This window comes from Gambusia affinis, linkage group LG16 (assembly GCF_019740435.1).
Source record: "Gambusia affinis linkage group LG16, SWU_Gaff_1.0, whole genome shotgun sequence".
Lineage (NCBI taxonomy): Eukaryota > Metazoa > Chordata > Actinopteri > Cyprinodontiformes > Poeciliidae > Gambusia > Gambusia affinis.
The window spans coordinates 22,852,822-22,877,737 of NC_057883.1; the positions used below are offsets into that span (position 1 = coordinate 22,852,822).

At 45.4% G+C, this 24,916-nt stretch overlaps 1 protein-coding gene across 1 annotated transcript; it reads right to left on the reverse strand.

Annotated features, from left to right (window-relative positions):
* Positions 1-24,852, reverse strand: apoba (apolipoprotein Ba). The gene is made up of 28 exons (XM_044142119.1): positions 24,251-24,852; positions 22,955-22,984; positions 22,593-22,705; positions 22,379-22,524; positions 21,090-21,237; positions 20,821-20,973; positions 20,405-20,529; positions 20,251-20,327; positions 19,715-20,171; positions 18,323-18,467; positions 18,103-18,249; positions 17,794-18,002; positions 17,021-17,228; positions 16,771-16,941; positions 16,482-16,685; positions 15,547-15,711; positions 15,263-15,468; positions 14,990-15,172; positions 14,736-14,866; positions 13,530-13,740; positions 13,269-13,441; positions 13,005-13,180; positions 12,213-12,334; positions 11,748-12,121; positions 4,085-11,647; positions 3,899-4,010; positions 1,375-1,561; positions 1-1,296 (listed from the first exon to the last, which is right to left on the reverse strand). The coding sequence occupies exons 1-28, from the start codon at positions 24,300-24,302 to the stop codon at positions 193-195; spliced, it is 13,092 nt and encodes a 4,363-aa protein (XP_043998054.1). The 5' UTR covers positions 24,303-24,852; the 3' UTR covers positions 1-192.
* Between the last annotated feature and the right edge of the window lie 64 nt (positions 24,853-24,916).

Consider the following 24,916-nt stretch of genomic DNA (forward strand, 5'->3'; position numbering starts at 1 on the left):
TTCTCATCATTCTGTTTATTTATTCTGCCAAAGATAAAAACATTGATAATGTACCAGCAGGATCCTGGAGAAACCAGGAGGAACCAACATGTTCCTTCAGGAACCAGGTGGATCCAACACTATCCAACAGGGACCTGGAGGAACTTGGATGTGAGGGTTAAGGTAAGACGATGATTGGTTGGGCGTTCAGGGTCAGAGCAGAGTTGGCCATTCACTGAAGGACTTCCAGAGGAAAGGAAGAGGAACTTCTACATCCAGCTTCTCCTTCCCCACCCGGATGTACGGCGCAGTGCTCTGAGACGCCGTCTTCATCACGTTCAGACTCTCACTGACTGTCTGAGAGAGATTAGACTGTAACGTGCTGATGAAACCCTTGGTGGCGCTGTTCACTCTCTCCATGCTGAAGGCACTGTAAGCCTCATGGACCTTGAGTTGGACAAGGTCTTTGTACGCAGAGACAAATGTCTGTGCTTGGTCCGTATGCTGTCTAGAGAAGGTCCTGACATTCCTGTGAACTAATTGGACCAGTGGGGAAACCTTCAGGTTCTGATCTTCTATGTAAACACGGAGATGCTCTGCTTTTTTAGCCAGGAGCTGCAACACATCTTTAAGAGTCCTCTGAAAAAACTCCATGATATGATGGAGCATAGCTGGTACGTCTCTCTTCACAGTCTCCATGATCTTGTTTCCATCAAGAACAACGTCAGACCCGGGAATGGTGAATGCCGTCCACCTGATCTTCTCAGAAATCCCCTTCATGACACTGGAAAACATCTCCATGATGGACATCTTCTCCCCTGATCCAGGAACAGAGAAGTTTTTATTTTCGAGGAAGTCTCTGACTGGACTTAGCAGAACTTCTGTGCTGTGCCAGGTGTGCTTGAGGCCATCTCTGACCTCATCCATCAGGATATCTGTAAGGTTCACCATATTGGTGAACCTTAGGATCTCAGAAGCTTCCAAATAGGCGTTCTTTCCTCGATCAGCAGCGGTTTGGACCGAGTCCCGCATCACACTGATTAAAGCCTGAACCTCCCGGTGAATCTTCTCTATCAGATTCAGCACAGCGTTTCTTAGCTTCACAGAACCTCGGTTCAGGTCGAACCCAAAGTGTAAGGTGTGGTACTTGTTGAGGAACTTGATCAGAGCATTGGTCATTAGAGGGATCCGGTCCTTGAAACCCATGATCAGATTGTTGACAGAGTCCCAACTCCACGATGTCTGCAGGACGAGCTTGTCCGAGTTCCTCAGCGATGCTTTGGCAGTGAGAATGTTGACGTCCTGCCCAGGAGTGGACTGAAGAGGAGAGGAGAAACAGCCTCAGCAATTTCAAAGTGTAGTTAGAAAGGAAGTGTGAGCATCAGAGAGGCTTACCAGGTATCTGCTGAACACTTTTCCCTGCAGCTGTGAAGAAGATCTTCGCTGAAGGTGAATACCCAGGAACCCGGCAGATGGAGACCACACAGACGCTGTGATGCTGTCCTTACGGGAGGCACAACGAACATTTGCGTCTGTGAACATCCGGCTGGTGATGTCAACATCTAGGGTGTGACGAGGCTCCCTGTGAAACAACCACAGTTAGAGCGGGTCCAGGAGGGAAAAGAACCGCTGCTCAGGTGAGTCATCTGCAATTATAGACTGTTGACCTGAGGTTCCCTACACACTTCAGGAACCAGAGAGCCATCAATGAAGTCACAGTCACAGAGCTGCCCCATGCTGACTGGACCTCCTTAAATGATGCTCACCAATAGCAGTGCTTTAATTTGTCACATGACCTCCAGGAAGTAATATAACTGTTAGATTATTTCCTGCTCTTTTTTTATCTGTGTGCAATACATTCTCAGCAACACGTGAGCAAAGCTAAGGTTTGATCATTTATTAATGAAACGGTGGAAACTTGTTAAAATGGAGCTCTTGCTATGAGTGGGGTCTTCCCAGAGGGGATTAGAGATCAGATTGAACCTGAAGTTAACAGTGTGTTAGACTGATGAGGGTGAGAATGAAGCTGCAGGCAGGCAAAGACAGGCATCTGCAGAATATTACAGTCTCGATGTGCAGAGTTCTTCTTTTTTAAAGGGTCAGAACCAGGCAGGCTTTATTCTGTGAATAGAGTAAAATGTGTAGAATGAAACAGAATCAGGATTGTAACATTTAATTCCTTGTCTACAATGAGCGGAATAGCACAGATCAGTGCAGTCCGGTAAAGGGGAATGCAGTTCAAGTACAGGTTGTTGTGACTTGATAAGGGGTCAGTAGCTCCACCCTAAACAAACTGTAACATTGTCCTATGGACCTACGAATGAAGGAGGCCCAGGAATGGTGTGCTATGAGTCTTTTGCAAAAGTCGTCTTTACAATGGAAACAGACAAAATAGCATGAACACGACTGCCCGGTTCTACACCACCTGTTCTACACCACCCGGTTCTACACCACCTGTTCTACACCACCTTGTTCTACACCAACCGGTTCTACACCACCCGGTTCTACGCCAAATGGTTCTACACCACCCTGTTCTACACCAACCGGTTCTACACCACCCGGTTCTACACCAACTGGTTCTACACCACCCGGTTCTACACCACCTGTTCTACACCAACCGGGTCTACACCACCCTGTTCTACACCACCTTGTTCTACACCACCCGGTTCTACGCCAAATGGTTCTACACCACCCTGTTCTACACCAACCGGTTCTACACCACCCGGTTCTACGCCAAATGGTTCTACACCACCCTGTTCTACACCACCTGTTCTACACCAACCGGTTCTACACCACCCTGTTCTACACCACCTTGTTCTACACCAACCGGTTCTACACCACCCTGTTCTGCATCTACAAAAGTGATTCAGTGTTTTTTTAAATATCAAATATTAATATAAACTTGGAACAAGAGAAAGAAAATGAAATCTGTGATTGATTATAATGATCCTTCCTGGAAGTAAATCTGATGGCACTGGGAAGCTTGTTTCCCTCCACAACTGTAGGGAAACAAACATGTTGGTTTAGCAGGTTTTGGTAGCTTTTGGTGGAGGAATTATGATCCTGTGGGACTGCCTCTCTCTCACTGGAAAAACAGACTTGGTATCACTGGAGGTGATCTCAGTGCAGAGAGATTTTGAGAGAAAATTCAGCAACCAGAGCGGCTTGAATCGCCACAGGGACCGAACTGTCGATAGCATCAGTAGGACAGACCTTCACAATAAAAGCTTCATCAAGATATACAAAGTACTGAAATCTAATTGACATAAGTGTAATTAACTGGGTGTGTTTAATCATTAATTCTTCCATGGCAGAGATTATTTAATCCAGAAACATTTACACTGGGTTAGTGAGAGAGGGCTGAGCTGCTCCTGCATTAAGATTAATGATGGCAACACTGAGGCTCCTTCAAGAACCAATTTGTTCTCTGCTGTATTTTTATTACTTTGCCTGAGTGTTTTTTTATTTTGAAGTTTGAGGCTGGACAAACACTTTGAGACTCACTTTAATGTTTTAAAACTGGGAAAAACTCTCCAACAGACCAATTCTTTATGAGCTCCACTTCATGTGAGGAAACTGTTAAAATCTGGAACTAAAAAAAACAACTGAGATGGAAAACTAAAGGAAGTTTAGCAGAGTTTCACTGAAAATGTAGAGCCAACATTTATAACATCAACCAATTAGTTAAAGGGAACCTGAAGTTAGCTAATTACAAGGCTTCTTCCTATGTAACGTCAGAGTAGATAGACATCGTTCGACTAGATGAAGGACATTCATCATAATGAGGATAATCTGGATTATTCTCCTCAAAAAGATACAGAATATGTTGGGTAATAATCATTATTTTTAGGAGAGATTATCCCAATTTGGTCCTCTACAGCTAACAGCAGAGCAGGGAGTCATGACGCCAAACACCAACCTGAGTGGACGGTCCAACACATACTGCCAGTTCATGTTTCCATCCCTGTGGATCAACTTGCCGTTCCCATTCAGCTGAAGCATCTCATCGTCATATCTAACAACTGCAGAGGCTGAAGAAACAATCAGAGATAAGAACATGTGAGAACATGCTTCAGGGGCCTTGGAGGAGTCATGTCTGTCCTACCAGTGAGATCATACTCCATGAAGACCAAGGTGGAGGTGCAGCTGGAGCTGACGAAACTTTCGAGGTTGGGGTCCTTGTTGCTCACAGAGACAGTAGTTGACACTTTGTAGATAGGAGAGGAAATATTTAAAGTGGCACTTAGGGCACCAAAAGATGGAATGAAGATGCTGGAAGGCAGATGTAGGACAACTTCTGGGATCTCCACTCTTTGTTCTGGGATTACCATCGTAGGCATTTTGAAGTCTGAGATGTGACTCGTGATATCGTCCAGACTGATGGTGAGGTGTCCAATGGTGATGGATTTGGGTAAGGTGAAAGAAGACACTCTGATGTCAAACTGTGGAACCTTGAAGGACAGGAAGGACATCTTGTCCCGGAGATACTCAGTGTTAACATCAAAACTGGGCACTGATATGACAGGCAGGCTGGGGAGCTTGATGTCGAAAGCTCTGATGGTGATCAGTTTAGGGATGTTCAGGTTCTTTGGGTCCACTGTGAAGGACTCTATGTCCAAGCTGGTAAATGGAACATGAAAGGCAGGGACGAGGACTGCAGAAGGAAGACGGACCTGATCCGGGACCACCACATCGTCTAATCTCATGTCGATATTCCTGATGGAGTGAGGGATTTCTTTCAGCCAGGAAGGCAGACTGATGCTAAATGCTGGAAGCTGGAACATGATGCTGTCTTCCAGGAGGTAAACTGGTATTTGGTAGGCATAGCCATCCGTGTTTTTTGTGTAGACAACAGCAGAAGTGAAGTTCAAAAACTGAACATCATTGATGTTTGACACTTCATCAAATCCAAGCACATCCCACAGTGTCCTCTGATAAACAGGAAGTCTGATGGACATCAGGAAGGCCAGGTTCCCCCCCACCGACCCAGAAAAAGACATGCCTGCTTCAGCTCCTTCGTTGAAGATATTCCAGTCAGAACCATGGATGAGTGATCCCAGATGTTCCTCCAGACTCCAGGAGAAAGATTGCTTCTCTGAGCTGATAATGATGTTTATCTCCTGACTGAGACCGGCATCGGCAAAACTGCTTGACTGATCAGCTTCACACTTCACTTTAGTCTTGAAGGTTTTTAAAGGAACTAAATCCAGCTCTGCCCCAACGACATGTGTTCCACTCATGGATAAATGTCTAATCTGAACATTGTTCTTGCTTTTACACTGAACTGTAGTAAAAATATGGCGTAGGGAAACATCAGAGACGACTGTGTTCTCCAAATCAACCAAGAATAGGTTGCCGCTCAGGCTTCGTTTCCTCTTCTCCTGTTGGTTCATCTTTAAGCTCAGGGAAGTCTGGCTGGTGGAACGCAGACCATTAACACTGATGTGGAAGGTTTGCCTATTTTCCAGATTGCCTGCAATATTAAACATGTTCGTTGTCATCATGTCTGACTTTCCTTGAACAGAAGATTTCAGTAACACGTGAGAGGACAGAGCTTCGACGTTCCAGGTCATGTCAATGTTTCCTTTACCTGCAGATGCAATCTGGGGAACATTAAACATGTAGCTCAGCTTTTTCTTGGACACAAGGCTCAGCTTGGATCTTGTGTTCCCACTGAGATCCTGACTCATTTCCATTTGGAGGAAGGGAAGTTGAATCTTTACAGAATTGGCTGCAGAAGCTTCCATGCTCCTCTTGGTGAGGCTAACAGAACATTCATGGTTGGCCTGAATATTGCTGTGGTCTAAGGTGACAGTGGAAGCCAGTTTTAATCCCCTCATCCTTGTCAGACTGGTGGTCCCATCCAGTTTTCCATTCAGAACATCAAACACAGACACAGACAATGCCCTGAAGCGAGCAATGATGTCCGACTCGTTGTAAAGGCCTGCGTTAACATTCAAGGTGATAACGGGGGATTTAAAGGAGAAGTTGTAGGTTATGTTGCCCATTGCTGGGATCACCACACTGTCCTGCACAGATGGCAGGGTGAAACTGGGCAGCCTGATTTCACTCAAAGTTTCTGGAACATGGATGATAGGAAGCCTGAGAGATGGGAGCACAAAGGTGTAGGACGGTACAGAGAATCCCAGAGCAGGGATTCTGAAGCTCGCTGTGCTGACCTCCTTAGGAACAAAGTAACTGAATGCTGGCATCTCTGCTGTGAAAGCAGAAACCTGGATGTTCAGAAAGGGAACTTTGTATCCCGGGACCCTTAAGATCTTTGGAGGAAGACTGGATGTGTTGATTTTGTGTTTAATGTACTGTGCTCTTGCTTCATGGTATGAATCTTTCAGAAGTGTGACAATTTTGTCTCTGCAAGCTTCAAATTGACCCTGGATGATTTGAAAGTTGTCGTTGATTGCACTGTAGATCGGTTCAAGGTGCAACTCAAAGCAGTGCGAGTCTGGGTTCTTGTGGTACTGGAACTTCAAGTCCATGTCAAATAATTGTTGAGGGTTGATAAGCCAGGATTTCAAGCCACCATCTTCCCATAGAGAAAAGTCTCTAAGCTCAGGTGTCTGGATTTGGAAATAAGGTAAAGTCATTTCTGGAATAGAGAGAGGAATGGTCAGAAACTCCAAATTAGCCTCTCCCTCTGCTCTGGACTGGATGTAGATGTTCTTCTCATTGTTTTCTGCTATAAGGTTGTGGCTGTATTTGTACTGATTGAATCTCACTAAAGCAAACCAACATGCTCTCTGCCTCTCCGAGTTTATCATGACACCATAATCATTCTCAAGGTCCACCTTACCGGTGAGTTTTAGGGGGAGCAAAACTTTGGAGTTCACCTTGTTCTTAACATCAACAATAATCTCAAATGGCTGGGCTCTGAATTCCCAGGCGTTGGACATGGTTCCTGCCAGACCTCCAGTGAGTTCAGCCTCATGGGAGACTATCAGTGCAGCATTCAGGTCTGCAACGTCAGCTTCTCCTTTTAAAAGCAGAACGCTGTTTTTCACAAACGGGGTTTTGGAATCACATTGAGCTTTTACAGTAATATAGCTTAAGAAGGTCGATTCAACAGTCAGTGTTTGCTTTGACTTGAAAGCCTGGTAGTCTATGTCTCCTACATATGTAAGATTTGCTGTGTTAAAGTCAACTTTCAATTCCATATTAGTTCTGTGGGTACCTTCATCAAAGAAGTCTTGAATGGACCACTTCCCAGTACCGCTAGTTTCACCAGTCACAATAACCCCAATGGGGTCCATTTTTGCTGTCATGCTTTGCTTCAGTGATGCTTGACTGGAAGCTTCTAGTGTTGGGATGTCCAGTTTGTGATTGTAAGATGTTTCAATTACTGCAGATACTCCACTCTCCAGTGATAGAGCTACACTGCCAAGCAGGTCAGCTGTGTAAAACTGAGTGGTGACTTTTGTGGTAGACTTGGCCAAACTCTCTGCAGGAGAACCAGGAAGTACCAGAGATCCTTCATGGTCAACTGAGAAGGCAACATGTGTAGCCTTCAAGGTCTGTGTGAATTGGAGGCTCTCCATTCTTGGAGCCTCCAGCTGAGTCTTGGCTTCAAAGATGTGCTCCAAGGCTTTGACTGGTGATTTAGCGTGAGAAGTAAATAGCGCCGTAAACTTTGGGTTTGACAAATCTGTAGTAGAATTCTCAATTTTGAATTTGTTAGTAAGAACATACTTTGGAAAAGAAAGACTGAATTCTCCATGGAGTTTTCCAAACACTGGGAAGCAAATATCAGTGGGAATCTTTGGAAATGTCACATCAGGAATTGTAAGTATTTGCATCCCTGAGTCCTGCAGATTTGGTTTGGGAATCCTAATAGCGGGAAATTTTATTTCAGTAAGAACAATGTCTGGGAAGGTGATGTCTGGCAGCTCAGGCAGGTAAAGAACTTTTAAGTTGCCAAAGATGTCTTCCAGATCAGGCGTTTGGATCTGAACCCCCCGGATGTCATCAATGATTGCCACTATCTTGGTTTTGATCTCATTGAAGTCTATGATGAAAGCAGGGATGGTACATGAACTGAGGATGGTGAATTCAGGTACTGATATTTGGGCTGGAATGGTGATTTCCTGCAGTTTATTGAGGTTGATGGTGAATCCTGGTATTTCCAGGTCTGTAAGAGGGACGGTAAAAGTGGAGACTTCAATGTCAGCTCTTTTGATTTGATCCAGAACTCCTTCCACCGCCTGCTTCATCTGGTCAATAACCTTATCACTGGCCAGTGTCTTCATCCACTCCATGAGTCCATTGAAGTGGGCAAAAAAGAAGGTAACCATGTTTCTGTAGGAGTCACTTGCTCTCTGGAGATAGACCTGAATTTCATCTCTAATGTCCATGTCTACAATCCGTTGCCTCACGTCCTCCAGAATGTCCTGAACTTTCAGTTTGACGTCATTGTAAAACGCAGTGTCAATCACATCCTTCAGCTTCTTCAAGGCATCAGCCACTTTGGTGTTTTTCAGTTCATCCAGGTAGGTATATATAGAATTTTGAATTTCTCTGAAAAACTTCCTAGCAGCCTCAATCTTCTCAACAATCTCATACTTCTTGATTTCATTGTTCAGGTAATCTGTCAGCTCAACAATCTTAATATTTGACTCATCAACAAATGAGCTGTAGTCAAAATCCTTCATTGATTCGACTATTGAGGAGATGCGTTCATTAAGTTCATCAATGCTCTTTTTAAAGTCAATTTCTCTAATCTTGTCTATTACACTGTGTAGACTGTCCAACATTTTATTGTAAATCAGCTCAAGTTTGATGGATTTTAGAGCTGTAACGATTGACTGAACAGTTTCTTCAATCTTCCATTCTCTAATAAGAACCACTGCTTGATCCATTAGGTCCTTGAAAATATCATCAATTTCATATTTTAATAGAATATCTTTGCCGTAGGAGTACACTGTATTTAGCTTGTTGGGGATTTCATATTCATCGATCCAGTTGATGATTACCTCATTCATTGATTCCATCACTCTTTCTATCTCTGACACTGGGATTTGATAGGAAAGCTGCTCCATATACGAAGCCCAGTCAAATGACAACAGGAAGTTCTTCACAACTTCCACAAACTGGGAAAGGTTGAAATCCTCCAGGTTATTTTTCAGCTCTGACAGTTTTTCCCTGATTGTCTCCAGGATGTTGTATTTTGTATCAAGATCATGCAGGAATGCTGCACTGCTTTGCCTGAGCTTCCGTAAGTCCATTTGTCTAATGATATCCTCCATGAAATCAAGTGTTCTCACAAGCCACAGCTTAATTTGGTATTTTGCATCAAAGGCCTGAAGCTGATCTCCAATATATGAAAATACAGTTGTTATTTTATCAGCCAGATGCCCAGCATTGATGTACTCCTCAGATGCAGAGATGAAGTCATGTACCTTTGTAACTATGTCTACAATGTTTTTTTCTAAGACCTGTCTCATTTTGCTTACACCAAGCTCCAAGTCATCCATTGTTACAGTGAACTCATTCATCAAGTAATCAAGTCTTTTTTTTATTTTATCAACTTTGTTCTCTAAGTCAAGATTTCTCATGAATCTCTTCACTCGGATTGGCAGCTGATCTAAGTTGGCTCTGAAGTCAGTGAGGATCTGATTGATGTTAACATTTTCTATTAACTGTCGGAGGGATTCTAAAGCTTGGATGAACTTCATCTTAGAGTGTTCGAAAGCAGCAGGAAAACTCTCAATGAACGGGATCTCAATGATATGACAGTCACTGTTTTTGTCGTACTGTAGGAAGCCAGCTATACTGAACGTTTGTGGTTCTGGTGTAGACCTCTTGTATCTGTGGAGAAGGTCTGTTAGGGCCAGTCCTGATAACTCAAGTCCAACCTTCTCAGGATTATTGTAAGCACTGATCCTCTGCTCATAGGCATGGTTGTTCACTTTGGAGTTCACTTTCCAGTCCAAAGATTGGTCTTTTGGAGTTAACAGACCTTCAAACTTGTTGGTGAAGTTAGTTGAAGACTCTCTAGCAGGAAGTCTGTGAGTGGTCGATACCCGGCATTCATGTGACCATCCAAGAGCTAGCGGGGTGGTTTTAACCAACAACTTGCTGAAAAGCTGTCCGCTGTGCTTCCCATGGAGATTTAGTTCTCCAGCGCTGTTTATAGATGAATCAATAGCCAGACTAAAAGGCAATGCCTGGATGTAAAGGTGTCCACTGAAACGTAAAGGTTCAGAACTTAACTTCGCCTCACACTTTGAGTTGGAGGAAAGTCCAGCAAATTCAAGTTCACAGTTATGACTTAAATGTGCATCCATTATGTTTCCAGATGTACTGTACTTCATTGAACCTGACCAATCTTTGTAGGTGAGTTCATAGGTATGTTTGATATTTTCTTCTTCTCTGAAAGCTCCATTCAGTGTTCCCCTGAGATCTGCCTTAAGGGGCTCAAGCTTCATGTGGTCTTCCTTGTCCAAATTGAGGTCGTAAAATCTGAGTTTGTTGTTGATGTCAACTCCCAGAATGAATGGTTTCGCATCAACCTTGAGGTTTTGCCTGTAGTAAAGATCTTCACAGATGAAGTTCTCCATCTTGGAGCGGAGGGATAAAGTCCAGAGAGTGAGGGTCAATTTATGGCTGCTTTCTGTCGACATCTGCCTCAGGGTTCCCTTCGTGTTACCAGAGAAAGTCAGGGCCCTTCTGTTCAGCACAACATTCATGCTGTTTGCTGTGGCTGCGTCATAAGCATGACCCTTAAAGTCACCATACAAAGAAGCCTCTAAAGGAGTGATTTTACCTCCAAATCCAAGTTCTCCTATGCCGTCCTCAGCCATCACTTTGGTAGTTGAGGAACAGGTTGCTCCATTGACATCAATTGCACCATTAAAGATGTTGTCCATTGTGACAGGGCTGCACTGAATGTTGTTGATTCCACTGAAGCTTAGACCATCTCTTCCAGCTCTTACAGATGCCTTATGCAAAGCCCGACCCATTTCTAAGATGAGGGAGCCTTCAGAGTTAACCTCCAACCCGTTTGAATCCAGGGATCCAGTTATGAGTGAATATACCCGACTGTTGTCATCGTCTGCCTGAGACTCAATTCTGATGATCAACATCCGGCTTGATATACCAAGCTCAAAGACATTATTCAGGGATTTCCCCAATGCCAACCCAACAGCCTTGCACTTCAGGGACAGTTGTGCGTCTTTGTACTTGAGCTCTGCAACATGCTTGAAGACATCTCTCTGGGTACTGGTTTTGGAAACAACATTCAACTCAGAGTTTGCATAAAGTCCTCGGATCACATTTTGAAACTGGATGAAGGGGGAGTCAAAGCGGAAGATGGACTCTCCTCTCCCTTCTCGAGCCAGAGGACGCAGATTGTAGCTGTGTCTATAAGAGGTGTTGGTGTGAAAAGAAGCTATTTTGAGTAGTCCAGTAAGATCACCATCTCCTGAAACTTCATCTGAATTCAGAGTAGAAGTGGACTGAGCAGAGTAGTGGAGAGAGGTTTCAAGGCCTAACGGACTGGAGGCCTCTAACTTGTAATTGGCTCGAGCGTTCAGTTTCTCCGTCACGCTTAAGGTTTCCGTGATGCTGATGCTGCTGTCAAGGAGGATGTGGCTGAAAGAACAGTTGAGAAGATACTGGAGATTGTCTTCAGCTCTTCCTGATATCATCCCGACACCTAGAAACAAGCAGAAAGAAAATATACAGAAACCTGGTATCTAATATTCTCAGGAAAACACCTCAACAACACAGGACACTGTTTTAAAAAGAGACTTTACCTTCAAGTTGATATGAAAGTAAGTGTATTGGGGACTGAGCCATGGCCTTGTACTGTGCTATGTAGCTAGGAATATCTATAGTGCTGTTGCCTCCAGAGATCGACCCTTCCCAGCTGTACAAGTTGCTGTGGATCTTGGTCGATGCTTCAGCCAGTCCGAGAAGAGGAATGGGGAGCTCTAAAGAGGTTGGTACACTGAATGATGGGAGTACAAACTTTTGAGCTGGTATATGTAACCCAATCTGTGGAAACTCTATGACTGGAAAGGACAAAGTCTTCGGAAGATTCAGCTCCTCTGATGTTTTGCCTCCAAGTGGAAGAGGGAGACTGATGATTGCCTTTTCTTTGTTGAACTGGTATCGAAACAAACTGTCCCTGTTCAAATCAAATCAGGCACAAATTATGAGATGTAATGAAAGTCTTATGGATATTTGAGACACTTCGGATTTCTGTTTGAAACACTTACGACTGCAGAAACAGTTTCTCAGGCAGGGGCGGCAACATGAGGTCTGAGATGCTCCTCTTACTTCGAAGATTTGCAAGAGAAGGGAACTGAGCCGTCAGTTTGTCCAGCCAGTTGTTGCCTGCCTTCAGAGACAAATGAATGATAATTTATGATCTGAAAGAAAGAGATCAACTCTATAATTTATTGAAGTTTTCCTGCGTAAAGAGAGGATGGATCTTGTCTATAAATAAACATTCAGAAACTGAGTATGATATCCTTTATTTTTATTTCTTTTACCACGGTAGGCTGTAGTGTAGATGTTTGAAGATGTCCTAACTGGATTTCTTGTTTTAATAACTACAGTATTTACTCTCAATTATTAGTAGGTTAATTGATAAATACTGCTGCATAAATTATGTAGTGTTCTCACACGCTCCCCTGGCGTTTCATAAACATCCTGATGCAGTATAATGGAAAACGTATGAAAATATATCATAAGGAAATATCCATAATAAGGTCTGAGCTGTGGATACAGCACCGTTAGGGTTCGTGCTGTCACTCAGGTCCATTTAGAGCTGGACGCTTGAAACCCAATAACCTGATGCTGAACAGACTCTAAATATCAGACCTTGTTATATTGAGGTTTTTGTTCACTTTAGTATTGGTGGCTTGTATAATTGGAACAGTATAGATGTGGATTAAACCAGTAAACCCCACTGAAGGACCAGGTACTAAATGCACAGCCTGCCGCACTTTAGAGTTTTCTGGACTAAAAACAACAAAATATTTGCTGACATGAATAAACATTTGCACCTCGATCCCTTTGATGACTATATGACGCAACTTCATGTCAGTCTTTGCCACTTTCTGCTCCAATATATCATCGATGAGCTTCTGGAGTTGCATGTGACGATCTGCTGCATGTGGAATCATCTTTTTTATCTCTGCAGTCAGATTTGTTTTCAGTTCCAGCTGGACTTTATCTTCATCTGAGGAAGAAAAATCCAAACAATACTGCACTATGCAGATAATTTAAGGTTTTAAAACCAGAATAATTCAGACATCAGGGAAAAATACCATATTTTAGAGAAGTTTTCTGTTGGTATGAAGCTGCAGGGAGGTGAAGGACCGATTCCAAGTCCATCAGCACATTGTCCTCATTTTTCAGGGTTGCAGTGACGGATGCATCTGTTTCCAGAGACGGGATGTCCATCTGGAGCTGCATCATGACCTCCTTCTTCATTTCATGTCTGCATTTAAAATAAGAGCATGGACGCTTGCAGCAGGACACCGTGAGCTGCTGAACATTGGTTTCCTCCAGAGTTTTCAGGGACTGACCTGGCACGTCCTGCTAGAGAGAATTGTGTGACATTCCTGTTGGTCACATCAATGCTGAAGCCTCTCGTCTTCCGCCCGTTTCCATCCGCCCGGGTTACAGCCAGGCTGACGGTCGCCTCCACGTCACAGTTAGGAATGAGCAGCTCAGCGGAAAAGGTGTTTTTATTCTGGTTGTACTTGACAGATGCAGTGACTTCCGCTGGCTCTTCACCTAAATGCAGAACAACTTTAACTCATCACTTCGGTTTCATCAGAACTATAGAAACAAGCAGTTTCAAAGTAAAATGCATTGACTCTGAGACGTCTGTCAGAAAACAGCTCAGAGCTTTCTGCTAGGTTTTAGGCCACAGCTTCACTACTGTGGATATTTATAAATCGAGAGTCCACGTGGTTTGTAGACTCCGACTCCAGTTAAATGTGACAGGAGACTCGATGTTAACCTTCAGAAATGACCTCAGCACAGCTTGAAGGAGGAGTTCCTCCCATCCAGTTAAAGAAGAACTGCTGTAATACCTGAGCACCACCACCAGGTGGTGATCATGATGACATAACCCAGTGTTTCCCATCCCTGATCCTCCACAGACTGCCCTTCATGTTTCAGGTGTTTCTTTGCTTCAGCCAGGTGATTTCAGTTGACAGGCGTTTGTTGAACTGCAATCAGCCGAATCAGGCAAATTACAGCAGGGAAACATCTAGAACATGCAGAGCAGACCAGGGATAGAAAACACTGCCTACGGGACCACAGAGTCCAGAAAAATGCCCTCATACTTATTATTATTATCATTATTATCATTATTATTATTGAAACTAGGACTAATGCAGAGGTGGGCACTCCTGGTTCTCGAGGGCCGGTGTCCTGTAACTCTTAGACGTCTCCCTGGTCCAACACAACTGAATCCAACAGCTGAATCACCTCCCAAGTGCAGTCAGGTTCTCCAGAGTCCTGCTAATGACCTCATTATTGACTCAGGTATGTTGAAGCAGAGATGCATCTAAAAGTTGCCCTCTAGGACCAGGAGTTCCCACCCCTGGACTAATGGATAGTCTTCAAACTGGACTGTTTTGCAGTTGCAGCAACACCCCATTAACTCCATCAGAACCCAGAGCATGGCCCGCATTGCAGCCGTCAGTCCTGGAAGTTTCAGATCCTGGATCCAGGCTGTAATGAGCCCGTCTGAACGGTTTCATCAGTGGGTGGACCGGTACCTTCTGCCCTCAGGGTGAACTTTAGGGATTGAGCTTTGTGTCGGCCCTTTCTGCCCTCCCTCAGGGTCTCGTCGCTGATGGAGGCCGTGTATCCGGAAACTTTCCTTGTGGGCTGGAGTTCAACTGCAAACCTTCAACGAGTGACAACAGTTTGACGTTCTTAGTTTATCTGGGTAAAATTTAATAGAAGGTGAAATGAAATAAATCGGTGTCTCTTGAAGCCATTGTGACAGGAGCAGAGAGGTTCATCTTACGTAGCGTCCCCAGTCAGAGGGAAGGAAGGTGCCTCTTCCACAGAGGAAGTGTTGGTGTAGCTGACCACTGTGCAGAGGTTGAGTCCTTTAAGCAGAAGCTGGCAGTCAGTGTGGTCAACCCGGTCCTCCACCAGAGATGGCACCGGCTTAGTTTGTCCGGATGAGATGGACAGCAGCTTGTTGCTTCATCCAGACACCAAGACAAAAGAGAATGAACACCAGAACAACAACCAGAGGAAGAGCTTCATTTGCTTCATCAGAGCTGCTGCTGACCTGATGCTGAGCAGTGGACGGTTGGACTTTGGAGCTGGGATGGACAGTTCAACCTGGTTCTTCTTCACAGTCACTTTGGCCTGAAATGAGCTCTCATGGTAGAGATTAGTGAGCATCTCAGTTCCTGCATCCACGTAGTCTGGAAGGTGAACGCCCATATGGGTTATGAACTCCAGCCCTCCTGAAGGCATGAAGGACACGCCAGTCTGCAGAAAGGAAGAAAGCAGCAGGTGAAGCATGTAGAAGCAGGAAATCCTGATGATGATGAAGAAAAAGGGATCTACCACTGTGGAGGGGGTCAGGCCTCCTTTGGCGCCGGCAGCAAACACTCCAGACAAGGAGAACTTGAGAGGAAAACCAGAGGCAGTGGGGAGAAAGAAGGAAGTGTCCATGAAGACGTAGTGGAGAAACATCTCGTTTTCTGTGCTTGAGGTCAGCTTGGAGAACACCTGATGGTGACGTAACACAAAGTGGATTAAAGGCAGAGGAATGTTCTGGTTTCGTTCTGGTCTCTGAACAAAACTAGACATTACAAATTACGACTTTCAAAAGTTCTGTAAATCGTGTAACTGTGACCATCAACATCCAGAAATGTAGCCTGAATATTTTCATCCTGGGCTGATAAATTAAGACAGTCCCTAAAATAGAAGTGAATCATCTCAATAAATACTGAAGTATTTCTACAACTTTGTGGATAAAATCTGGCCCAGAGGAGGAAAGTGTAAAGGTCATCCAGGTGAGTAAAGCATGACATCATCTGCATAAAGGTGCACTTCAGCTGTAGACATCAAAACATAAGGAGTCTTAAAATCTTATAAAAATTAAATATTTATCTTCAAAAACACACTGTTCTACCTGAAAGGTAACTTCTAAATCAGGCCCCATCAACCAAACCGGCTGCTTTGTGTCCAAACCATGACAAACTAACATCATGGAATAAAAGATCAAAGCATGAAACATTGCACAGTCAATCACAATCACAGAAGTTTAGGATGGAGGTCAAGAGCGCATCGAAGGCAGCTCCGCCTTTCAACCACTGGAGAAGAACGGCAGCATTTCAGCCATAAGTTTTCCCACTTAGTGTGGAACTGCAGCTTTCCTTTCTGTCATTACTCGGCTTTAACGAGACGTTTCTACATGCAGGTGATCTGTGTGAGGTTTGTTGAGACAATCTGTTGCCTGGATCATTTTGGTAAAGAGTCAGCGAACCCAGTCTGACCTGTGCAGGTAGCACTCTGACGAAGACGTGGTAGTACATGAACAGAGTCTCAAGCAGTTTTCTCATTTCACTCGTCTTCATATATCCGATTTCCTCGCCCAGCAGCCGGAGGAAGGCAGTAGCTTCAGGAGCTGCAGAGACCCGAACGTCATGAAGGAGCTGCTGGAAGCGGTCTTTGATTGCCTTCAGATGAACGTCTGGAACCTGATGAGACATCAGCAGCTCTCATTTCATTGAAACCCTCCGACAGAAACCTTAAAGAGGCCATGATCCCAACAGCTGCTGCCACCTGTCTCCTCTTTCTGCCTGGACCAGAGGAAATCCTGTCCAGAACTCCTCGGAGCATCGGAGCTCTGTCGCCTACAAACCTCATCAGCCTGGAGAAAGATTCGAGTAGGAAACCCTTCTCCCCAAAAAGAGCCTCGACTGTCGGCTCAAATCCTGCTCCTTCAAGCCCAACCTGGAAGGACATTTCCTGGTGAACGATCTTTCTCTTTCCGGGTTTTTTCATCATGAAGAACTGATTTGCTGTCACCAACCTCAAACATATCAAAGCTGCGATCGTAGGCCTTCAGAGACGCCTTCAGCTTCATCTCCTTGGGCAGCGTGTTCCCGCTGTCAAAGATGACGTTGCTCTGGACCGAGCCCAGTGGGGAGCTGAGCATGTAGTTCTTGGACAAACCATTGAACACGGAGTCGGTGGACGACGGTTTGTCCTGCAGAGCTGCTCCAATAAGCTGCCTGAGTCTGGAATCGGAGACAGTATGTTCAGAAATCATCCCACCGCCCGGACAGTTCCTCCCACTCAAATACACACATTAAGATTTATTTAGCGTAAAAAAAGAGAACAGAACTGGACTCAAAGGATTGTAAGAAGCCCCAGAACTGATTGTTGCCTTCAACGATTAGATGAAATTCTAATCTGCCTGTTAACTGCTAAGTCTGAATGGGTTCTGAAAGACTCTGAGGTCCCACCAACATCCTGGGTTCAAAGCAGAACAACCGGGCCTGCAGAGAACCAACTGGACAGCTGATGATCAATCAAACCCGCTGAGGATCAACCAGGTTAAATGACAAAAATTTAAACAGCAGAGAGCAAGGTTGTTCTGGTTAAATCTAAGGTCCGGCATTTTGAAGGGCCTTGGAGGGAAGCAGTTAGAGTAGGTCAAAGGTCATGTGTCAGGTGTTCTGTGCTCTACTCCAGACAGTCTAGTTTAGCTTTTATTGATGATCTCCCCCTACCAAAACCAGAAGACCCTCAGAAAGGCTCCTGATAAATATGAATGTTTGGAGATGTAATCTGATTACTCACTCGGGTTTCTCATCATCAGAGTTCTGGATATTTTTTAGGTGGGAGAGCACGAAGCTCTTTAGCTGCTCATCCTTCTCGCCCAGCAGGCCGCTGCAGATCTCCCTGATGAGGGCGGAGTCCGGGTCCTTCATCAGCACCAGGTACGCTGCCAGGCGTTTGTCAGCAGGACTCTGGGGGTCCTGGTATGCCTCAAGTAGGGAGCGCCGAATCTGTGCCCGACCAAATATTCAGAGCTCTTGTAACAACAGCAACATTTTCTGCTAAAAAGCCAAATAACCCAGAACGTGTTTGATTCATGAGGAGTCCCACCTCAGCAGTAATGTCCATCAGCCTGAAGGCCTGGATAGCTGCCTTCTGATTGGATAAGGGAACATCTGGTTTCTTCATGCATCGCAAAATCGAGGAGATGAGTGATGGGCTAACATCTTGCATGGCCCGACCCATAACACCAACCACCTGCAGGAGAGGAAGATTCACACTCCACCAGCTGGTGTGGCACTGCTTCAGCTGCTTGTGGAACCTCGCTCACCCTGAGGACCAGGAAGGCCTCCTCCGTGGGATCTGGAGCGGGGTCCCGGTCAGGGTCCCGTACTTCCTCTGAGCAGTCGTTTAGGATCGTCTCCATGAACTTTGACACCTCAGTGATCTCTGGAGTGACCTCTCCCTGATAGAACCTGTTAGCAAACATTTACAGCTTTCAAATCCCCAGCTCCAACACACAACCGTGTTACAACTGGGGGCGTTAGCATTAGCATCAGGCGTTAATGTTGCTTTCGTAGCATTTTGATAAAAATATTCTCTAAAGTTATTCAACTCAGACTGACAACCTATGACCATTAGAGTGAGTGTTGACATGAACATAAACATTAGCATGTGTGTTAGCATTAACATTAGCATGAACCTATTTAAATAAAAGGTTGATGCTACCAAGTCAACCTTAGTGGGTTAATTTGTCCTGGTATCTGGAGTCCCAGCCTGAGACAAGCCTTAGATCATCCAACCATCATCCATCCATCATCCAACCGCCATCCATCCATCATCCATCAGTCACCCAACCATCATCCAACCATTATCCAACCATCATCCATCCATCATCCAACCATCATCCATCCATCATCCAACCGTCATCTAACCATAAACCAACGGTCATCCAACAATCATCCAACCATCATCCATCCATCATCCAACCGTCATCCAACCGTAAACCAACCATCATCCAACAATCATCCAACCATCATCCATCTGTCATCCAACCATCATCCAACCATCATCCATCCATCATCCATCTGTCATCCAACCATCATCCAACCATCATCCAACCATCATCCATCCATCATCCATCCATCATCCATCCGTCATCCAACCGTCATCCAACAATCATCCAACCATCATCCAACCATCATCCATCCATCATCCATCCGTCATCCAACCATCATCCAACCATCATCCAACCATCATCCATCCATCATCCAACCATCATCCAACCATCATCCATCCGTCATCCAACCGTCATCCAACTGTCAACCAACCGTCATCCAACTGTCATCCAACCATCATCCAACCGTCATCCATCCATCATCCATCCATCATCCATGCGTCATCCATCCGTCATCCAACTGTCATCCAACCATCATCCAACCGTCATCCATCCATCATCCATCCATCATCCATCCGTCATCCAACCATCTTTGGCCCCTTTCTATTTTAGTTTCTGTTATTCTATAACACCGTCTGTTTTACTTTGTTAGGTTTAGTTTATGTAAGGATTCCTGTTTGTCTCACCATGGGAAGTCTTAACAGGGATTGCTCTGTGCAAGATCTTCCACAGATAAGACACTGACTGCTCACACAAACACATTAGCGAAGACCTCGCTGTCCTTGTAAGACATTTGGCCCCCCTGTTGCTGAAGCCTTGACTCACTTTCTCACTGTGTTTCCCAGAGCAAACATGATGGCCTTGCTCTGTTTGTACTGAGCCATGCTGAGCATGTCTCTCACACGTGCTGCATCTGGATTGGCCTGCAGAGCAATCGCGTACACCAGAGCATCCACCTCCAGGGAGACTTTGTCAATGGTCCAGATGACCTGCATGATGGCGCTGGTGCACTCTGAGGTTCCACACTGGAACAGGGCCTGGAAGGTCAGCCAGCTGGACACTTGGATCATCTCACCAACCACCTGGCTGAGGGTCTCGTTCCTCAGGACTCTCACGTTGGACACCAGCTTGTGGAAAAGGCTGGTCCGTTTCTGACCCTGATCTGTGCTCGCTAGCGCCACCAGCTCCTGCAGGGTATCCAGAACGGCATCCTTCTTCTGGACTGGAGTTTTGTCTTCTGGTTTTTCAAAGTGGAGAGGCTTTGCCTGCAGGGGGTCTGCATCTGTGAGCAATAAGTTGATGTTTTAGGGCCGAAGTTTTAAAAAAGAAAATCCAAAGCGGTTTTAGAAATAATAGCTCACCAAATCTTCTGCTACTGCTCCTTTTTACACTTTGAAGGCTCAGATCCTGGATCACCGCCGATGAGATCCCGTTCTCTCTGAGATGCAGACGACAGTGTGGATAAAAACCTTCAATACTCTCCAGAAATGCAGCTCAGCTCTGAGTCAGACTCACCTGCTTGAGAACGGCAGGTATTTGTGCTTTTCGGTGCATTTGGCTGTGGTAATGTGTGTTCCTCTGTTATCAAACTGGTATCTGCAGCTCTGGGTGCTGCTGATGAGTTTTGAGACGGGGTTGTCCTGAAAACCAATCAGTGAGCAGTTATTTCTGCTCAGTAAAACCAGAAGCAGCAGGAGGAGGAGCTTCTCCCAGCTGCTGCGTGGTGAAGTGGTTTAAGCTAGTCCTGGCAAGTTTATCTAGTCACAAACTTCAGGAGAGCTGAGACTGGACGGTCAGAAAGTTCCTGAGACTTTAGATGCTCCTTTACAGCCTCTGTTCTGTGGGTGAAGCTGCACCCTGCAGTTATGCTGGAAAGTTATGCTTTCCAGAAGTCAACAATCTGCGACATAAAGTGAAGAGCATTTTCTCACCAGCTGCTGCAGCAGAGCCACTGGGCTGCTGGTGATTGTCCTGCTGTAGAACTGGTCACACTGGGACAGATCTCTGGAAACACTGGCGTCTGTGGCAACATCCTGCCTGGAATGAACCGTGACTGTGGTGAGACAGCGACCGTGGACCGTACTCTGAGGGAAAACACAAACACCGGCTCAGAGACCAGAGATGACTGTTATTCTTGAAGCGTGTGAAGATCGTCCTGCTGTCTTCGACCAGTCGGAGCTCCACGGTGTTGGACACTAACCACCAGACCAGTCCCTCCATCCTCCATGGCGGGAACCAGGAATGCAGAAATGATGCCTCTCTTGATGTTGAGGATGTTGATGGACTCGTCCGCATTGGGGTAAACCTCCACACGGCCTCTTGAGTGGACGCTGAACTTCAGCGGACTCCTGGAATAAAAGACTTGTGTTTCAGCACAAAGTAACATTAATTTGGAGAGAAATCAAATTTTCTGAAATTAGTAATCAACACAGATTTAGCAGAGATTTCCCTGGAGATGATTTGGTGTCAGACCATGAGTCTCTCATCTCTGTCCTTCTCTTCAGTCTCATTGCTTCAGTACTGACGCCCGTTCACTGACCAGGTTGAAGCTGGTCAACCTTCAACCTGCTGCCTTCCTATCTGTCTGTCTGCAGCTGAAACCTCATATTCTCCGATCTCACGGCTGCGGCTTAAAGCCGGAAAAGACCTGTAGGAGAGCGGGCTTTTTCCTTTCTGGACCACTTTCCCTGCAGACTGCAGCTCGACATCTTCTGTTTAGGTTTTTAAAGCCGAGTTGTTGTCTCTGGTTCATTCATCTTAATTTTATTGTTTTTCTTGGCGTGTCATTTTGGTTTGATCAGTTTTTATCCACATTGTTATGGTTTTTATCCATTGCAACAGAGCGTTGTGCAGAGTGGTGTTGGTCAGAAGTTTATGGGATTGTTTAATGCAGAAATGCACTCATACAGAAATGTTGATATTTTATTTCAGCTAGTCCACTTCCATCATCTGGTTTTTGTATCTGCAAGAAACATGAATACTTTTGAGAAATGTTTATGTGACGCAGTGAGGAATAATCTACATTTTGTACAATTCTTTACTAAATTACTCCAAAGCTTGTTGGATGGCTGAAAACTCCTGGGTGGAAGTTGCAACATTGTCGTCCACAGAGGAGTCTGTCTGCAGGAAGGTGACGCTCTTTCTGTGAAGCTTCGTTAAAAGAAACTGGAGGATGCAGGGAGGGAGGGGAACCGTGGCGGCTGTGGCCTGAAGCAGGAAGTGAGTCCCCAAGCGGTCTGCGTCACCGTGTGTGAATATGAGCGTCCCGAAACCATGTGACTGCGTGTCGACTGCTCGGCGTCCAGTCACTTCATGTCACATCAGAAGTGGAAACGTTTGTCATAAACCAATCGAGTGAAGCTGTTAAAGTTTGCGCTTTTTGAAGTGTCCTGCTGTTTTTCTGGGACGGATCGAAACTCATCCAGGCTTAAAAATGCTGAAGTCTGTTAGCTCTGCTCAGGTTTTACCGGTACCGATATATGCTCTGACCTATCCATGACGGCTTTGAAGGTGTCGGAGCCGGGTGCCGGGCCGTAGGCCGCCTCGGCCCGAGCGTCCGTGGCGGAAGCTTCGCTGACGGTGCAGTCTCTGGTGTGCATGATGAACCTGCACATCTGGGGGACTTCGATCTCTACCTGCAGACGTGGGACAAGTCAGTGAGGGGACCTCAGATAAGAGCTGTTATCAGTTCAACTGTTTTTACCTCACAAGTGACTTTAGGCCCATTTTGGAGGCTAGCAGAACCTGGCGCTACGTTCCGGCCCTCTGCGCTGTACCGGTACACGTACTTCCTCTGGACCTTAAATCTGGAAGCCGCTGAAAAGAAGCATCTGCATCTTTATGCTGAAGGTATCACTTCAGTCAAACCCTGATGTCGTATTTCTACATCCTCCTGTTCCAATACTGGAACAGCTGACCTTTGAACTCTTTATAGCAGAGCTCCTGCTGCTATGGTCAACAAACAGGCCATAAGCTCAGAGAGCAGCATTGATCCATCAGCAGCTCTGTGTCTGTTTGCTCTGGATCGACCCCTGACCCCAGATGTGTCTGTGGTAGATAACTTACTCTGACATGAAGCTGGTTCCTCCACATCCTCTGGAAAACAAACAGCAGCGTTAGAACAAAGCAGCTGATGAAGATCAACAGAAGATCCTAATTAACCGAGACCAGATATTCTAAAGGTAGAAATCTGGAGAAGGATCCAGAAACAATTCTGCTGTTCTAAAAGAGTTCAGTGGCCACCATCATTGATCAGTAGAAGAAGAAAAGAACCAGCAGGAGACCAAAGATCAGGATGGATGGATGGATGGATGAATGATGGTTGGATGGATGGATGGATGGATGGATGGATGGATGGATGAATGATGGTTGGATGGATGGTTGGATGGATGATGGTTGGATGGATGGATGGTTGGATGGATGATGGTTGTATGGATGAATGATGGTTGGATGGATGGATGGATGGATGGATGGATGGATGGATGGATGGATGGATGATGGTTGGATGGATGAATGATGGTTGGATGGATGATGGTTGGATGGATGGATGGATGGTTGGATGGATGAATGATGGTTGGATGGATGGATGGATGGATGGATGGATGGATGGATGGATGGATGGATGGATGGATGATGGTTGTATGGATGAATGATGGTTGGATGGATGGATGGATGGATGGATGGATGGATGGATGGATGGATGGATGGATGGATGGATGGATAATGGTTGGATGGATGATGGATGGATGGATGGATGATGGATGGATGGATGAATGTTATAGATTAAGAATCATTGCAGAGATGTGAGCTCTTTGTGGTTGCTATGGTGATCCCCACTGTTTCTGGGGTCAGGGAGCCCACAGCGCCACAGAGAGATCAGACCTCCGCTGTGTATTAAAGGGTTAGTCACGTCATCAGCAGAGTTTCCTCCATTAATCAGCTTTTTATAAAGTGTTAACGTATTGATCTTGGAAAAGTTAATAATAATCAATAATAAATAATCATTCATAATTATCATATAATAATCAATGACCTGAAAATATTTAGCTCTTCAAACTCTGGAGCCGCTGGACGCTACCAGCGTCACCATGGCAACCTTTACTGGTTATCAGTTACTGCCAGTAAGACACAGAATACTAATTCTGTGAGCAAAGACTTACTCACAGAACCAGTAAGTCTTTGCTGCAGTTCTTATCCATACCCGAACCTGTGTGAGGTCCAATCTGAACAGTAAAATCAAAACCAAGAAGTTACCGCTGCAGACCCGAATCAGCAGATTCTGCAGCCAGCTAACAGAACCGGGTCGGCGATTACTGGGTCGGTCCAGATGTTCTGAAGTTCTACAGGAAGGTCCGGACTTACGTGCCAGAGCAGCGCTCAGCAGCAGGAGCAGACACAGCGGGCCAGAACCCATTCTGGGCCCAATAACCGGGTTCTGCTGCCGGGTTGATCACTCAGGTTCTGCAAACAGATGAGTTCTGATGGTGTACCTGGAGCATCCAGCATCGACTGCAGCGGCTCCAGTCCGATCGGATCTTTTATCTGCTGCGGTATCAGCCGGGTCAAAGTCCAGACTGTGACCCGGTCAGCTGGTTCTGATTCCAGTTCCCTGCAACTCCCCCTGACACCTTCTGGACCTAGTTCTGGTCCGGTGGTCCAATTCAAGGTCTTCCCGGAATCCAGCAGGACGGATCCGCTGGACCTCTGAACCAGAACCAGGGCAATTTAGAATGGGTCCAGAAGTATTCACACCCAGTTCAGGAGCGTTCAGAACCACCGGCTTAGAAACACTAACCATTTTCTCACCAACCTGAACCAGAACCAGAACCTGAACCAGAACGTTCTCCTAACTGCTCAGTTCTTCTGAGGTTCTCCAGCTCTGTAGCAGTTCTGCTTGGGTCCACCAGGCGGCGCTTTTCACAAAGAACTAGGCTTTTATGTGAACCCGAAGCTGAAATAATTTTTATTAGTAATAATATTCAGAGATCTGACCTTGAGACGGACTCGACTCAAGGTCGAAGTGTATGA

Excerpts from the sequence above, each read along its gene's own strand:
- apoba (XM_044142119.1), bottom strand. The coding sequence starts at position 24,302 with ATGGGTTCTGGCCCGCTGTGTCTGCTCCTGCTGCTGAGCGCTGCTCTG. Across the intron at positions 18,250-18,322 it reads AGGCCTTCCTGGTCCTCAGG|GTGGTTGGTGTTATGGGTCG; the intron begins GTGAGCGAGGTT and ends CCTCTCCTGCAG. Across the intron at positions 12,335-13,004 it reads TAGTCATCAAAGGGATCGAG|GCAGGCAACAACTGGCTGGA; the intron begins GTGCAAATGTTT and ends TTGTCTCTGAAG.